The sequence below is a fragment of the Amborella trichopoda genome, chromosome 2 (genome assembly GCF_054954075.1).
Source record: "Amborella trichopoda isolate Santa Cruz 75 chromosome 2, AtrichopodaSantaCruz75HAP2 v2.0, whole genome shotgun sequence".
NCBI lineage: Eukaryota > Viridiplantae > Streptophyta > Magnoliopsida > Amborellales > Amborellaceae > Amborella > Amborella trichopoda.
In genome coordinates this window covers 59535347-59553298 of record NC_142337.1, presented here as the reverse complement: position 1 = coordinate 59553298, position 17952 = coordinate 59535347, and the positions used below count along the sequence as shown (strand labels likewise).

At 34.9% G+C, this 17952-nt stretch overlaps 1 protein-coding gene across 4 annotated transcripts; it reads left to right on the top strand.

Moving 5' to 3' along the window:
• Positions 1–3634: 3634 nt before the first annotated feature.
• Positions 3635–16319, top strand: PRL (Minichromosome maintenance (MCM2/3/5) family protein). Of its 4 annotated transcripts, none has more exons than XM_006855218.4 (17): positions 3635–3877; positions 3979–4076; positions 4935–5023; positions 5113–5180; positions 5798–5857; positions 5964–6190; positions 6843–7020; positions 7500–7622; positions 7814–7903; positions 8017–8159; positions 8699–8876; positions 9552–9743; positions 11001–11173; positions 14535–14738; positions 15070–15235; positions 15384–15605; positions 16088–16319. In XM_006855218.4, exons 3-17 carry the CDS (start codon positions 4993–4995, stop codon positions 16190–16192), a joined length of 2160 nt encoding a protein of 719 aa, XP_006855280.1. In that variant the 5' UTR covers positions 3635–3877; positions 3979–4076; positions 4935–4992; the 3' UTR covers positions 16193–16319. The 4 variants fall into 4 exon arrangements, with proteins under 4 accessions (XP_006855280.1, XP_020529895.1, XP_020529896.1 ...); XM_020674236.2 differs by having other exon boundaries at positions 3646–3877; positions 3987–4076; XM_020674237.2 differs by having other exon boundaries at positions 3646–3877; positions 3979–4092.
• The last annotated feature ends 1633 nt before the right edge of the window (positions 16320–17952 follow it).

Genomic DNA, 17952 nt, shown 5'->3' with positions numbered 1-17952 from the left:
CTATATCCGATTAACCATTCCGATTTGATTTTGCAAAAACTGGTTGAAACTCAAATATTGCTACTACCACATCCAAACAAGGGTCAATTAAATCTTCAAGTGAGATCCTTGCCCCCAAAAATATACGGACACAAACAACATGCCCCTTTGTTGACTTTCAACTGCATGTATTCCCCTTTTTATAGAAAGGGATTGTATATAATGAGGCCATTTACTTTTGGTGTAAGGAGGTCACAATTATTTACAACCATCCGATATGAAATATGATAGCTCGAGTGTGCTGCAAAGTTCGATAAATTTTATTTTGAACTTTGAGATTGGTCAATGAAATAAATGCAGCCACCCAATTGCACATCTAATGGTCATAGTTAATTGTTATCACCTTGTATCAAAGGTAAATAGCCTATTTATATAACTTTCCCTTAAATTGTCAACTTTATAAAGCACCTAAAAGGCTCTCCAAAAAGTTGTTCTAACGATGAAAAACCCTATAATTAATCATTTCGACCTCAAGATGTATGCATGTGAACAAAAAAAATTAAGTCCTATAAATAATACATTTTGTAATGCATTATCTGAACCATCCAATTTCAAGATTTTCGAGTGTCTATAGATCTGTTTGATCTACACTAGGTTTAAAACTTTTAATTTTATAATTACAGACGAAAATATATATTTTAGTCATCATAAAGATCTTATGCACTGAAACAACATATTTTAACACTACTTGCAAGGCATATTTTACTTTGTTTTCTCATACACTCCATCATACACCCTTTTCACTTTTGTATGACAAAAGTATTAATTTCTATTTTTTAAATTAAGTGTAAAACTATAAAAAAAAATGATTATACCGACAGACCCAACCCTTCTTCTCTCCATATCTCTCTCTTGTGTCCTAGTTGCGGGTCTCCCTATTTAGGGATGGCAAGCGTTCAATGCTTCCCCAACAACCTAAATTTTATATACTTTCCCTTCTCTAACCGACCTCAATTAATTGGGAAAGGCTTAAATGACTTTCCTTTAATTAATTGCGCATTTTGAATGGGTGGTTGAGATGACCCCAATCATAATGTCACATCCATGTATTATTTTTTTTTAATTTTTTTATAAATTATCTTGACACCAAATTTTGGGCATCCACTCCTCTCTTGAACTCGACATGTAAAAAATATAAATAAAACATTCCCAATAAAATAAACCAAAATGCCTTTGAAAGTTTTAAAATATATTTTGGTCATTATATTTTTGCTAGGTGCGTCCCATTAATATGATGGTACGTACAAAATTTCATATTCATATAATGTGTAGAAAAACAGCTAAAAACAAAGTACTCAAAAGCGTCAGACCTAAAGATTAAATGGTCAGTGGCTCACTTGATCTAAATTAGATAGCTAGATGAGAGGGGGAAGTATATATCTTTCATGCAACAGTGGAAGTATAAAAACCTTTCCCTTCAGAGATGTCAGGTTTTTTAATTGGTAATTTCTCTCTCTCTCTATCTCTCTTATCACATTATGTTTTCTAATTGATTAGTATGAATCTCTTCTAAATAGATGGGGTTTTGACAAGGTTTCTACGAGTCAGTGTACTCAAATGAGTAATCGTTATCATTATCATCATAACTTTTTTTTCAATTAATTATGGTCGATTACACGAATTCTGGTCCATCATTATGTTCTATTAAAGGCCATGCCCATTATGTTATGTTAAAAGCTACACTCTTAATGATACTATAAGTCCTCATATCTTTTCAAACTACTTCCAACAACGTCATTTTGAGCCTACTCGTTACGTTTTTTAATCATTCCATTTGAAATAATTCTCACCTCCCAATAGGTGTTGTAGTGGGTACACACCACACATGGCCAACCCTCCTAAATCTAATATCTTTCATTTTATCGCCTATTGGTGTCACACCTAAGTTTTTTCCGAATTGATTCATTTTGAATTCTATCCCTTACTGTATTGTCATTCATCAATTTAAACATCCTCATCTCTATTATACTCACTCTATTCTTTTCACGACTTTCTTGAACTCGGCTACCTTAGCATCGGTCACACACCGGTGCGACGAATGGTGCCTTGGAGGAATGTAGCCCTAAGAACTAGCTCGACTGGAAGGTAAGCAGCAAAGAGAGAGCGCGCGGCGCGCGAAAGCCGCTTAGGCTTTCTTGCTGAGGAAGGTAATTTCTTATTTACCAAGCTATAGTCTGCCGCAGAGGGATTTCCCAGCGGAGAGGGTAAGGTAAGAAGAGCGTCGATGGAAGTGTAGCTAAGCAGTGGGGGGCACCCTCTTGATAAATTACTCGAAAGTGGACTAAAGAGCTCAAAAGAGGTTTGAAAAAAACAAGAGTATATTGTTTATTGTCCGTTTAACATTCTGCTCTATAGAGCAAAGCTGTTCTCACAACTATCCTATAAAACTTACCATTTAGTTTTGTTAGTATACAACGATCACATAAAATTTTAGTTGCACATCTCCACTACATCCACCTAGTGCTAATTTTGTGTGCCACATTTTCTTAAATATTTCAAATTTTATGGATTATCGAGCCAATATATTGAACGTGGAGTATTTTTTATCTTGCTTGACCATCAATATTAACTACCTCCACATATATACTCCTATTATTATTAAACTTGTGTACTCAAGTGAGTCATATCTTCTAAATCTATTTTGGGATTGTCTACAAATAGACCATTTATCTTTTGTACATGGAGATTATAATATTTATTATCCCTTAAATTTCAAAATAGGTGGTTGCAATTGTTTATTGAATAAACATAAAGTTAAAAAAAATAAAATGATTGGACTTTATGACTCACCCTAAGCTATCAAATTTGACTTCTTATGAGTATGAATGATTGTGTCATTCATGTACAAAAGACAAATTAAACAAAATAAAGCATCACCTCAAATCATTGTTTGAAAAACACTTTTTGCAATGGAATTCATGATGAATCTAAAACCAATTTCTAACACTGACAGATTTGAAACTCTAAAAATAGTATAGATCTTACCGTTCTATAAACACTTATTTTTAAAGTGAAATGAATGATCTAGATATTTTGTTACAATGTACATTATTTTTAGAGCTTAAAATCTTTTTTTTTTGAAAATTACCACAAATATACCTTAATTTCCGTATATTTAAAAAAAAAAACCCCAACTTTCATAAACCTCGTCCACACTTTTTTTCTTCAATTTTGGTCAAAATAACTTGAATTAATATTACGGTAGTTAAAATGCCGTATAATATGATGCTCTATAATATGGCTTAGGTTTTTACGGTATTTAAAATACTGTAATATTAATTCAAGTTATTGCGGTAATACAACTACTGTGAAGGTTATTTTAAAAGAGGTATATTTGTGATAATTTCTCTTTTTTTTTGCAACCATAATGTTCATGTTGAGATGATCAATGTAAATACTCGAATTATGATTTTCAATTAAGGTGTGAGGCGTTACTTATTTTGAAAGGGCTGCACCCCTATCAAGCGATTTTCCTTGTAAATTTTTTGAAGCCATTATTTTATCATTTCCGGGATGGCCGTTAGAGCGCTGTTGTAGAAGTGCGTCCGCAGACGGACGCACTACTTCAATTGTTAGTTCTCTCCGTAGTCTCTACTATGGACGATCAATATAAGATCTCACAAAATATTGACCGTATAATAATGACACGCGTCGAACATCACGCCGTTCGCACCTTCTCTTCACCATCTTCCCGCCAAATTTCCCCGGCCCTCATCTCCCGCCAAAACAACCACTCCTAATAAACCATTTTTGTGAGAAGAGATCAGATCATAAATTTCTTCCACTTCAAAAGTGGGATTTATTTATTATTTTCAAATCTAGGGTTTGCATTTTGCAGGTATGCTTTGATCTCTTGTTCTCATTCAATATTCGCTCCAAAGCCTAGGTTTTGCAGTGGTTTCCGTTCATTTCGAGTTATTCTGTTTCATTGATTTCTAGGGTTTCAGGGTGCGGCCTCTGGAGCTTTAGATTTTGTCCGTCTATGATCTTCGGCTCCCAATCTCGAGCATATTTACATATTCACTGGTGAATCTCAGGTATTTATTTCACAAGGTTAGAATCACATTTTCCTGCGCGTTACTATTTTGCAAGATTAATTTCAGTTGGTTTTAAATGAGTCCTGTATGATGACGTTCGGTGGGCATTAGAGTGTTCACTATGCTCCTATGGAAAAACCATTTTCTTTGTTTAGTTCATGGTTTTTTTTGTTTAATTTTGATGGTTTGATTCCTATGCTCTATTGTTGCTCAGAATCAGGTCCGTTACGCTTGTAAATCATTTACTTACTATGTAAAATTTTGATAGATTGTTCAATCCAGTTTTCATCCACAATACATTTATTTGTTTAAGCCAGAATTTAGGGAACAGGAAGTGGGTGCCTGCTGGGGCATTCACCAATTGGATTTGGTTTGCCAATTCCAGCTGCGTCAGCATAAATGATGAAAATAAAAGGAAAAAATTATTAAAAATGAAAAATCACACACGATTCGTGCAGTAAACTCACCCAGTTCTACAAACGAGCATATATCCGGTACCCCGAACCAAGGAGCCCCCTGGGTTTGAGCCAGCACTCTCACTGACTTTTCAATCTCTGCTTTAAATACCGTCTGGTTTTGAAGTTGATGTATTTAAAAAACCACTGACTAATTATGAATATTGGATGCTTGGGTTTACTGAGGAAATACAAAGTAAAAAATGCTTTATATTTCATTAAATTTTGTAAAGGAATAAGGAAAAGCCAGAGCAAAATTGCACGTTATTTCATTAATGGTCGCAACACATTTCATTTTTATTTGCTTTTCTCATACATCAGGCCAGTATTTAGTCACTATTATGATTCCATTTTAAGAAGCCATCAAATTTGTTACCATAACATGTGTATTTGTTCTATACAGCTGTTAGGACACATCACAGACTTCTATGGTGTTTTGTTGCCTAATTATTTGAAAGAAAATGACTGGGCCAGACTTTGAGGCCGACAAAGGTAAGGCTCTCATTTTACCCAGCCTGATGAGATATTTATTTGGTTTCCTTTTTGTTACTTGTTTTAAATTCCTTTTGTTTTCTATCCAGCTCTATGCAAGGATTTTATTAACAATTTCATAGATATCCATGGTGAACCCAAGTACCTGAATATATTGGTAAGTATTAGTTTGATGTGTGACTTGCCTTTTGGAATACCACAAAAATGATTATAGATAAACCGAATTATATGTGTTCCTTTAAGGATTTGGTTATTTTGTTGTTGGATACTTTTGCACTTACTTTCATCTCTTAATCCATAGTCTTTTGCTGTTTGGTTTTTTATGACAGTTAAAAATGAGATAATGTACAGGCTAACCCCATTTTTCTCTTTCTTGATGTCAAATGCATCTGCATTGTAGTTGTAACTGTCAACAAAATGTCATCCACTTCTTAAAGTTTGCACTTACTTTCATCTCTTAATCCATAGTCTTTTGTTGTTTGGTTTTTTTATGACAGTTAAAATGAGATAATGTACACGCTAACCCCATTTTTCTCTTTCTTGATGTCAAATGCATCTGAATTGTAGTTGTAACTGTCAACACAATGTCACCCACTTCTTAAAGTCATAATTATATTATTGGTTGGCTTAGATATGTTGAATTCTACTAGTTTTTGACCCCCTACACCAGATGGCATTTTATTATTGAAAAAAATCAATTTGTGTTGAAAAGCACAAAACCTTTTTCATGCTGTCAAGGGAAGAATTTAATTGACTGTATATTATGATTCGCAGCAAGATGTTGCCAACCGAAAATACTGTTCAGTTGATATCGACCTTGATGATCTTCTTAGTGTAAGTTGTGACATGAACCCATCATCATTGCCCTTGTCAAAATTTTCTTATTTTTACATATTTGACATGGAGGAAGTGGGGTTCATTGTCCTTTCATTTTTAGCAGAATGAAGATTTGGATGACGGATTTCTTGAACGGGTTCGTATGAATACAAGGCGTTACGTAAGTCTTTTTGCAGAAGCAATTGATGACCTTTTGCCAGAGCCAACAGAGGTCTTTCCGAGGGATGATGACCATGACATACTAATGACTCAAAGATCAGAGGAAAATACAGAGAACAGTGATACAGCTGATCCGCTTCAGAAAATGCCTCCAGAAATCAAGCGGTTCTTGTAAGTGCATTGAAAAAAATAAAGAAAATTATTTCAAAATATCTGCCTCTGAACAACGGACATCTGATAGAATGTCCGATTTCTGGATTGGTTTTATTATGTCACTCACTGCTTTGTTTTTTCAGTTTCTATCTTGTTTCTTTTCATTGATGTTTTGTAAATGATTTGATTGTTCATGTTATCCTGCCGTTTTTTTGGCGAAAACTACCACTTGAGGAAAAAAACTTGGCTTCTCAAGTTGATTTTTTTTGTGGAATGTAAATGAGCTTTCATATATGGCATTTCTCCTAATGCATTCATCAAGAAAAATTGATTTTTAGAAGCTTGCCATGTCCCATAATTGTAACTTGTACATTGCTGTGTCAGCTTATTGTGACTTGTATTGTAGTCTCATTTGGATAAATTCAGAATTCTGTCTCTCTATTTTCATGTTTTGGAAACTGCTAATTCTGTTTTTTAGCTCATTAATATTGACATGTTTTTTTTTATTGTTTATTTTAATACGCATGCAGCATCATTACTGCTCTATGATATGCAATAGGTTGTTTGTCCCTCAATGTCATGCCTTTCCAATGGAACTGCACATATGCTTATAAAAAATTAAACAAACAAAAAACTGATAATGATTAACAGGCTTAAATATCTGAAACAGTGCTGTGCATATAAAGGCATTCTCAAAGGAGAGGACATTTAGTATACGAGAAGTAAAAGCTTCGTATATTGGTCAACTTGTGAAAATTTCTGGCATCATCACTCGATGTATGGATGTCAAACCATTGATGCAGGTTGGTGTGTACACATGCGAGGAGTGTGGGTTCGAGATTTACCAGGTACCCATAGCCCTAGTTATTGTTTTTTTTACTTTTTTTATTATATATGTATAGAAAAACAGACTAAATTGGTCTAAGAATGGTGAGGAACTTAAATTTTCCCTTGGCCCGTCCCAAGCCTGGGTAAAGGAGGTGGGTTGTGTTAGGTAGACAGCCAATGTAAAGTTTCGCCAAAACATATCATGAATCCTGAACTGGACCAGGATTCGCGTAGCCGATCTCAATTAGTTGGGAAAGGCTTTGACGATGACGATGATGTTATTAAAACAGTCTGAATGTTCAGCTGGAGTGTATCAGGACTATATAAAAAACAATCTGAATGTTCAGTTGGAGTGTATCAGGACTATATAAATATGCAGACCAACCAGTATTACTTTGATTTGAACGAGTGGCCTACATAGATTTGAACATCATATACTCATGTAATGTATTTTTTCCCTTATTTTCTAAGCTATTGATAGTTTTTTGGGGTGGATCAGGAAGTAACAGCACGGGTGTTCATGCCTCTGTTTGAGTGCCCATCTGTGCGTTGCAAAACAAACAACTCAAAGGGGAATCTTATCCTACAACTCAGAGCCTCAAAGTTCCTGAAATTTCAGGAGGTAATACTGTGCATAGTGGGGTGTGTGCGTGAGTGTGAGTGTGAGTGTGAGTGTGAGTGTGTGTGTGTGTGTGTGTGTGAGAGAGAGAGAGAGAAAGAGAGAGAGAGAGAGAGAGAGAGAGTTGCAGATATTTGTGCATTTTGTTATTCTTAATTTTGAGTTTTCAGATATTTACTAACTCACATTTGCAGGCAAAGATTCAGGAATTATCAGAGCATGTTCCAAAAGGCCACATACCACGGACAATGACTGTTCATCTTAGAGGAGATCTTACTAGAAAGGTGTTCCATTCTCCTTAATTTAGTTTCATTTTCTTATAGCTTGCAATTCAGTTTTCCCAGTTTGTTTCTTTTGAAGTGATAAACTACATTTTTTCTTTTATAAACTTGATCAGGTTGGTCCTGGTGACCTGGTTGAGATTTCTGGGATTTTTCTTCCTATTCCGTATGTTGGGTATAGAGCAATGCGGGCTGGCCTAGTTGCTGATACATATCTAGAGGCCATGTCAATCACTCATTTTAAGAAAAGATATGAAGAGTAAGTTATTTCCTAAACAATAGATTTACAGTGATATTTTCATAACTGTATATTACAGAGATAATTTGGAACAAAGCAGTTTCTGGTGTATCCATGATGTGGCACTATCAAAACCACAACATTTAAAATTCATAATGAAAAAAGGGAAAGTTAAGGCAAATACCTGAAAATGTGAAGAACAACGACATTTAATGAGAAACAATGGAAAAAGGCATTGATCAGAAGTAATATTGTGAAGTAGACACAGATATAAGACATTGAAACTTGCGATGAGATTTTATTTGTTTATTTTTTATATTTGAAGAGTAAAGGCAGATTTTCTTTTTTGGTTCTTAGGTTCTTTAATCTGGGGTTAAGATATTCTATTTTTTATTTTATTTGCTACTTGCTTGAAAGATGAATGGAAATTTGTTTCTTCAATTGATATAAAATGTTCATTTTCTTGAAAAGTTGATAATAATTCAAAAGGGTGAACTATTCATGCTAGTGGAACTATGAAACTCAGGAAGCATGACTAAACTTCTCCTTCACTCTTGCAGTCATGTTCTCAGAGGCGATGAGCAGGAGCAGATTGACCGTCTTGCTGAAGATGGAGATATTTACAGCAAACTTGCACGATCTCTTGCCCCTGAGATATTTGGTCATGAAGATGTGAAGAAGGCGTTGCTACTACTTCTCGTGGGTGCTCCCACTAAGAAACTGAAAGATGGGATGAAGGTAGGCATTAATAGCTTATGTGGCTTGTTTTCTTTTGTTCACAAAAAAACTTAAAATATGCATGATTTAAAGGCAATAAGATGGCATGAAGGTGGGCATTAATAGCTAATGTGGCTTGTTTTCTTTTGTTCACAAAAAAACTTAAAATATGCATGATTTAAAGGCAATGTCACTTGTCTGCCAAACTATCAGAGTTGCCCTTATTTTTTTTTTTGGATAAAGAAGGTACCCCATGAAGCTTTTTTCCAATATGGACTCCTTTTTTCCTCACCCTGTAGAAGTTTTTGTGGGTTTTCACTGTAGAAATTGCATGTCTTGTTGGAGGCTACTAAAAATGTTTGATCATTGTAGTTTATACCTGGAGTGATGCATATAGGGATTTTAATATATATTTTATTATAGGGGCTACTTTTGTTTTTTCAAACAGTGGTAGGGCCAATTCCCCCATTTTATGGAAAAGAGGAAAGGTTGAGATTACATGGCAATTTTCTGATCTTCACGTGCAACTTCAAGTTTTTGTAGAGAGATATGCCTGCCTCACAAACTTAAATCATGCATTTTATGTGTTTTGTACAAGGTTTTGATTTTCTTATCATTTGTAACTACTGCCTTTTTTTCATTATAATTAGTCATATATTTTGTGGTAATATAAAATGCCTGTTTTGGGTTTTGTAGATTAGAGGGGATCTGCACATATGTTTAATGGGGGATCCTGGGGTTGCAAAGAGTCAACTCTTGAAGCACATAATCAATGTAGCACCTAGGGGAGTTTACACCACAGGCAAAGGAAGTAGTGGTGTTGGCTTAACTGCTGCTGTTCAAAGGGATCCAGTGACAAATGAGATGGTCCTTGAAGGGGGAGCTTTAGTAAGATTTTTCCCATTCATTTTATTTTTCCTGTCTTTTTCCGTTATTTTGATTTATGTGCACATGTATCTTGCATAACAGTCGAATTTCTTGCACATTTTGAAAACTTCATAGTACAGGCTATTACATGTATTTGTAAGCCTTGTGTCATGTTTGTTTATTTTTGTATTTTTTTGTACTTGCTATTGTGAACATGTCTTTTCCAGCTTCCAGCCACTAGGGAAGCATTGTAATGTTCTACATGCATACATGCTCTTTATGAAAGAATATAAGCAACGAGGTTGTGTTTGAATATGTTGGGAAAAGCTCTGATGATGATGATGAGGATGTGTATAAATTTAAATTTGTTATTTTTCTTGCCACCATATTTTCTGGAATTTCTTGATCACAAAGTTGAGCTGTGTGTTAATGACTAGACTAACCTGTTTGTTTCCTTTTCCCTTTTCCCTCAAAAGGGATCCCCAGGTATTTTAAGCTTTTTCATGCTGTCCAATTTCTTTGAGTGCTTGAGTTTTGGGGGAGATCATATGAAAAAGACGGCAATGTTCCTTGTAATCCGTACTGTTTTAAAATAATTATCTGGGCGTTTGTGAATGTTTCTCCATTTTCCAATGCATGAAAGATGTAGTTGTTTGCTCCTTGAGTTAATGTTTGACAGGCCTTATATATAATATAATAAATAATTTTTATATATAATATAATATAAGATATTTATATATTATGTAAAATATAATAATATAAACATATATATATAATATTTCATATAATTTTTTTTTGCAATTTTTGGCTTGTACCACCAAAATTTCTTGGAAATCTCATATTCATGGATCTATAAATTTCTCCTTCATCTGGAGCACATGCTAAGCAAATGTTTCATGATGCTTTAATGCACTACAAAAATGTTTCTCATTTACTTATGCCTCACTTTAAGGATTTGAGAGTTTGCAGTCTGCCGACAAATGTCTTCTACTGCACCAGAATTTTGCCTATTCAGAAAGGTTATATCGGTTTTGATTTAAGGTGGTCTGTTTTTTGTGCATTTTATCCTACTATCTACTCCAAGCTCACCCGCCCAACCACTCACATACACACAATTTAGATATAGGCATATGCGAGTACAGCACGTGTGCCTGCATGCTCAGTAGTGCACACTCCCTATGGAAGAAAAGAAAAGAAAATAAGACGCATAGGAGCAAGGGGTAAGAGCAAGGTGAAAACAATGAAAGTGAATTTTGGTGGTGAAATTACATCTTGCAGGTACTTGCAGACATGGGGATTTGCGCCATTGATGAGTTTGACAAGATGGAGGAAGCTGACAGGACTGCAATTCATGAAGTTATGGAGCAGCAAACTGTCAGTATTGCTAAGGCTGGGATCACTACATCTTTGAATGCTCGGACCTCTGTTCTTGCTGCTGCAAACCCAGCCTGGTATGAGCATATCACAAGCTTTCATTTTCTTTCCCTATTAAAACAAATTGTAATTCCATGCCTTTATTCTCATTGGTTTGTTAATGCTGAGGACATGAAAATGTTCTAAACTATTTTGTTCCTTTGGCAATGAAGCAGATATTTGTCTAGTTAAACCATTGCTAAGTTTGGAATTAAAATTTATGTTTTATCTGTTAGGTTTATTGTTGGTTATTTTTCAGTATGCTACTTGTTACAGGCACTTGCATGGCTTAAAAGATCTAAAATATATGTAGCATCAGAAAATTAAATGAAATATCAAAGACATGAATATTTATGCTTAAAAAAAACTTATTTGTTAGTGTTAAAAAGAACTTAGTTGACTAAGAACAATCTTAAAGTATAATGACTTTATGAGTTGAATCATTATACGATTGAGGCTTACAAATCTGCATGTTCTTACTCTTCGGCCTTAATTATATGCTAGATATCAAGCAAACAAAAATATACAATTTATGGAAAGAAATTGAGGTTCAAAGAATTTGGAGATGAGTCTATAGGGCCATGTTTGAGAAACTCTTAACCTTAGCTATGGAGTTTCTATTGACCTGGTTATTTTCCTAGCAGTATGCTTAGCTATAAATCTTCTAAATAGCTGCCTTAGCAGAATGTGTGAGATCCTCATCATCCGATGAGGATGAGAAATGCAAAATGAACCTGTAATTGTGGGTAGATTCATTGCACTTTTAAGTACTGGGATTAGAGCTTTAGAGGCCAACCCTATCCAAATATGCCAAACTACTTGAATGAGCCTCAATAGAGTATAGGATTGAAAACATTTGAGATTTTACGTAGTACATAGAGGCGAGACTGAAGTTGCTAGTGAACTGGGCAAGTGGACTTATCAAGGAAGATGAAATAAACTTGTCATCGTGGACATTCATGTTTACCCTCAGACACAACTCAACCTTTATTTTTGGTAATTAAGAAAAAAAATTCATTACTAAAATATAACCACAAAGAATAAAAAATGAAAAACAAAGGCCAACAGATGTTAAGATGACATCTCAGGATTCCAACATTGAAATTGTATCCATAAAGTGATTATTGAAGAACCCCTTCATTAGCAAGGGTACCAGCCTTGTGGTTAGCTCCCCTAAGAATGTGCATAGAAGTCACTTTATTATTTTCACAAATGTCGAAGATCTCACAAAAAATCATAGCCAATCTCCACGGAATAGACGATTCTTTATGCGCTCATCTTACGATACTCAACCTTAATTGTGTACTTATACTCCAAAATTGTCCAGTTTGCAGTGTTAGTAATAGGAATGGGTGAATAGAAAAACTTCCATGAATGATCACCACGGGAGGATTAAATTTGGAAACAGGAGTGGGATCCAAGTTTAAGGTCCCTGTGAATAGTGTTTATTTTACAACGATAAAGGAAGAATGCACTCAAAGATTGAACTACTTCTGGGGTTTGGGATTCTACCCAATTAAGATTTTCAGATCTTTCCTTCATTGAATGGTTTAGAACCTTAAGCCAGTCTTAATTGTTATGAAAAACAAAATAATGTAAATTCTATTAAAAAATGTAATTGTTTTAATATTTTAATTTTGGCTGGACCTGTGGAATCTTAATGGAAACAATAAAACAGTTTATCTGAGTTTTCCAAATAGAGATGTGTCTACTTTTCTGCAAGAAATGCTCAAGTACAATGTTTTTGACCTTGGACTCAGGCCTGGAACATTAATTACCGTTAGAGAAAACCACAGAAGAAGCCTGCATCACAATAACCTCGCTTTCTCTCTCTGTCACACACACATATACACACACACCTCAACTATTCAATCAGAGCGGGTGGATGATGGTGTTTTTTTAAGATATAAGAGGAACCATGTTCCTCAAAATATTGAGAGGAACTGGAAAATTCTCCTTGCCCCAGTTTGCTGCCCTTAATGGTCCAAGGTTCTGATCTGGTGAGATTGTAGTTTTATTGATATTTTGTAAAAGATGTGATTTGATATTTTTGTGGTTCAATATGGCTTGGTTTGATATGGGTGGTTTATGTCCGTAGGGTCTATTCTGGTTTTATAGTTAATTTTTGGGGTTTAATAATCATTTAATCTAGGGTTTGAGCCTTTAACTCTATTTGATAAGGATTGGTTTTGGTCTGGTAATAGGGGATTAAAATTAGCTAGGTTTCAATGGTTTAATTGAATTTTTTTTTTCTTGACGTTGTTTGGGTTTAAGGTGCAATAATATGGGCCAGAGGAATGGTCATTTTCAGCAGCATTTGTCTGTCAAATAGTTGAATGGGAAAGTTCCTCTATGTGATAACTTGAATGCCAGTATTTGCATACTTATACACGTTTTGATTGATTTCCTTATCTTGGTTTACAAATTTTCCGTTATTCCATCAAAAACTATTCTTTAAATTTCGTATTTGTTCACTACCACAAAGATTACAGTGAGGAACTTTACCAGTCAAATCCCCTAAATTAATTAGTCAAATTCTACATTTTATAATTTTGCAGAAATATCTATTCACTGCTTTTTTGGTGATATTTAACTATAAATATTATATATAAGTGATTTCTCTGAGATTTTTTGTATTATATGCAATGCTTGATCCTGCCCGGATGAGAAAGGAGGAGGGTTGTATTAGGTAGCAGAAAGATTTTGCCACATTCCTATCATGAATCCTGATTGGCGGAGCAGGTTGTGTAGCCGACTCCAAATAGTGGGGAAAAGGCTTGGATAATGATGATGATGACTTAGGCTTGGAACAAAGAAGGACAAGGTCTAGTCAGTGGGTCAGGCTTGCCCCCGTCCAAGTCGGACTCAGCTGAGTCTTCCCAAAAAAAGAAAAAAAAAAAACAAAAGAAGAAAGAAAGAAAGAACAAAAGAACAAAACAAATTGTGGGAATCAGTGGGACTTGGCTGGTCATGGGGATTTTTACTTGGATCCTGCATAGTGCTTTAATCTTGATATTCTACTTACAAGGAAAAAGTTCATTAATGATCAGCTTATTAAGCTAAAGAAAAACTTTGTTGTACATTTATTTCTTTTGTGAAAACTCATGTAGTATCTATGACTGTTTTTTCTTGGTTCGTTTTGGGAGGTTCATTTTTTCAGGTAAATATGTAAAAATTAGGACCCAAGTAATGGCCAGTTTCCAGAAAAAATGTGGCAGCCATTTTAGGTTTATAACTTCTATTTGGCTGAACATGGAGTTTATATTATTACCAATTGAGAAATTTGGAGGTCATCTGACACGTTGGGGATGGGCAATAGCATTAATTCTCCAAATTTAAACACAAAGAAATAACTCAGTTCTCATCTAGTTGACATGTGACTTTTTTCTTTTGTTTTAGGGGTCGGTACAATCCGAGGAGGACACCTGCTGAGAATATCAATCTCCCTCCAGCATTGCTCTCTAGATTTGATCTGCTTTGGCTTATACTTGACCGTGCAGACATGGATAGCGATCTAGAAATGGCAAGGCATGTCATCCATGTGCATCAGAAGCTTGAACCTCCACCTCTAGGTTTCGCGCCTCTTGAACCCACCATTCTCCGGTATGCCACTCAAATTGTGCATTAGAAAATTTGTGCACTCAAGAGACAGTACTTTTGTTTGGTGTGTTACATAAGTAGTTAATGTCAATAAAAGAGAAATAAGCCGAAAAGATCAAGAAAGGCACATGGTACGCAAAAAATTACAAGATTGTAGTGGCATTCTCTACTTCTGAGGGCATTCTTGTGAAAATTACTTCTCAATTTGGAAGGAATAATGTATGTGTATGTGCACATGAGAGAGAGAGAGAGAGAGGGGACTGCTTTGCTAAGCTGTTTTGTTCTGAATTTCTCTGACTTGCTTATTCTTTTCGTTTGTATAATCCCATCAAAGAGCTTATATATCAGCTGCAAGGAAGTCATCGCCATCTGTTCCGAAAGAGCTGACTGAGTACATAGCTACTGCTTATTCTGGGATTCGCCAAGAGGAAGCTAAGGCAGATGCCCCTCACTCCTACACAACTGTGCGAACTCTTCTCAGCATTCTACGGATATCCATGGTGAGTTTTTTTTTTTTTGGTGGTTTATATGTACTTTTAAATCTTCCTAATATTTGCTAATTTGGAAGATAGAAGAAAGTGTGCTTTTGAGAATTATTAATTATGGTTATAAAAAATTCCTTGAAAAATTGTTGCATTCTATCTTTAGGCATTGGCAAGGCTCAGGTTTGCAGACACTGTGGGTCAGAGTGATGTGGATGAAGCATTGAGGCTGATGCAAATGTCGAAGTTTTCACTTTACTCAGATGAAAAGAGGCAGGCAGGCCTTGATGCCATCTCTGACATTTACTCAATTTTGAGGGATGAGGCAGCCAGAATGAGCAGCACTGACATCAGATATGCTCAGGCCCTTAACTGGATCTCTCGCAAGGTATCTCTCTCTGCATGTGTGTGTAAGTGCACAGCTTTTAAAGTGGCAACTGGCAAATTGTGATTGCGAACAAAACTTCTGATTACATCTTGGAATTTCCTCATTTTCTGAAAATATCATTTGCTTCTGACTTATGGTGTCATGATGTTGATAGTCGCTATTGTTATACAGTGATTTTTGTTCCTATCATTTTAAGATTGAAAATATTAGAATAGTTTTTACTGAAATAGATGGTAGAGAGGTAATACACACCAGAATAATATCCCAGTGGATCTGCTCGTCAATGGACTACAGTGAACTTCCCTTCTGAGGATTATAGTTCTGGTTTTATGCCTTCGTCTTGTTTCTTTGTTAACACATTGCTACTCTGATTATGATACATTTCACATTTACTCTCTCCATTCTTGCTTAAATTATGATACATGCCATCACTTCTAGTAGGTTTTCTATTACTTATTGTAGGGTTTTCTATTATTCGCCAGGGATATAGTGAAGCACAGTTGAAGGAGTGTTTGGAGGAGTATGCATCCCTGAATGTGTGGCAAATACACCCGAACACATTCGATATCCGATTCATTGATGTATAATGAACCACCCCCATGTATAAAAAGAGCTCTAAATTGATTATATATTTCAAATGTGGGCCCTCTTCTGTTACATGCCCTAAGTACAGTTTTTGCTTATAAAATTAGTTTGGGCTTGTGGGGCATTTCAGAGATTGGGTTGATTCTTACCTTCCCTTGATTTTTGTTTGTTAATGTTGGCATGGTATTTTTTCCAGGAATGTAGCTGGTGGAAACCAAGGATTTTATACTAACGAATTTTTTATTTAAAAGAAATTTATACAATGAGACCATTTACTTTTGAGATAAGGATGTCACAATCACAATTGACTATTAGATTTAAAATTAGGTTGTTGAGGACGTGTGATTATTTGAGCATAGTCTAAAATAAATTTCTCGAATATTGTGACATGCCTCCATCAATGGGATTTCACATCCATTGTCTAAAACTGAACGACTTACATAAAAAAAATAAATGGTCTCATAATATACAATCTTTTTTTTAAAATGGCTTCCTCTTGAGTTTCTTAAAAGGAGATGAGGATCTAGCTTTATGTTGATTTTTGGGATGGACTTGGGATTAAATTTCGCCTTGCTCCAAAAATGAGGATTTTCAGATGAATGGCCATTTTGATAGTTCTTATGGGGTATTCCGAATGGTTGGGCTCTTATTATGTTCAGCTTTTTCCTGACTAGCTAAAAAAGAATACACAGGTTTTGTGTGCATCTTGTACATTAAACAAGATGGTATGAAAACGTCACTATTTTGTGTGCATCTTTGTGCATGAAATAAGATGGTATGAAAACTTCATTGTTGAATTCTACATTGAGCATCATAAAGGCCCAATAGAGGAGCCTTTGTATGCACAAACAGGGTTAGGGTTGATATGCCATATGATAAATGGTTGCGACAGCAGCATACTGCTTTGTCGCCTTTTTTTTTATCTTTTTTTTTAATGTTATTGTTACCCTTTAGAACTGATGTTCATTTATATGTTGCTATATCGAAATGTCAATAGAATCTATGAAGCAAAATTTGGAACCGATGGACTATCATACTATAAAATAATAATGAAGGAACCTTTTAAGGTAATGCGTTTGCTAGATTGTATCTAAATTATTAAAATGTAGATTTTATTATTCAACCACTATAAAATAATAAGCATTCGTCCTTTTCATAAATTATATAATAGAAAATATTAGAGCACAATTGTAGCTTATATTCCAGTTATATTGCCTTCACCAAGACAGTTTTGAGGATTGACTGCTTTTTGTCAGAAGATTTATAATCAGCATCAATGGAGATGGGGAATTCTAGTGAGGGAGCACAAATGTATATACGGGTGGAGCGCAATCCAGAGAGCAATTTTTCATATTCCCATTCATTGTTTGGGTTGAGCAGAAAAAATCATGGTTCCAAACTTGCTACATCTAGGGTTAACAGGATATAATTGGAGGGGTTTATGGATATATTAATGAGCGTTTCTTTTCTATAAAGAAATTATTGGCAATAAATTGCAAATGCTATATCTTAAGTAATATAAATATATGTTAGGGGTTGATATTTTATTGGAAATTAGTATTTAAATGTATTTCAAATTACGTGAACTGTTGAAAAATAACATGACAATCATAAAATAAACATTCTAAGTAAACTATGCGATCATAGTCAGAACCTAAATTAATGAAGCTTAAAAAAAACTAACATTGTTCGAAGTTCATTAGAAAAAAAAAGTATACTTTCAAAGGACTACTCAAATTTCCAATGACTCCCATCCCAAATA

Excerpts from the sequence above, each read along its gene's own strand:
- PRL (XM_006855218.4), top strand. The coding sequence starts at position 4,993 with ATGACTGGGCCAGACTTTGAGGCCGACAAAG. Across the intron at positions 11,174-14,534 it reads GCTGCTGCAAACCCAGCCTG|GGGTCGGTACAATCCGAGGA; the intron begins GTATGAGCATAT and ends CTTTTGTTTTAG. Across the intron at positions 15,236-15,383 it reads GCATTCTACGGATATCCATG|GCATTGGCAAGGCTCAGGTT; the intron begins GTGAGTTTTTTT and ends TTCTATCTTTAG.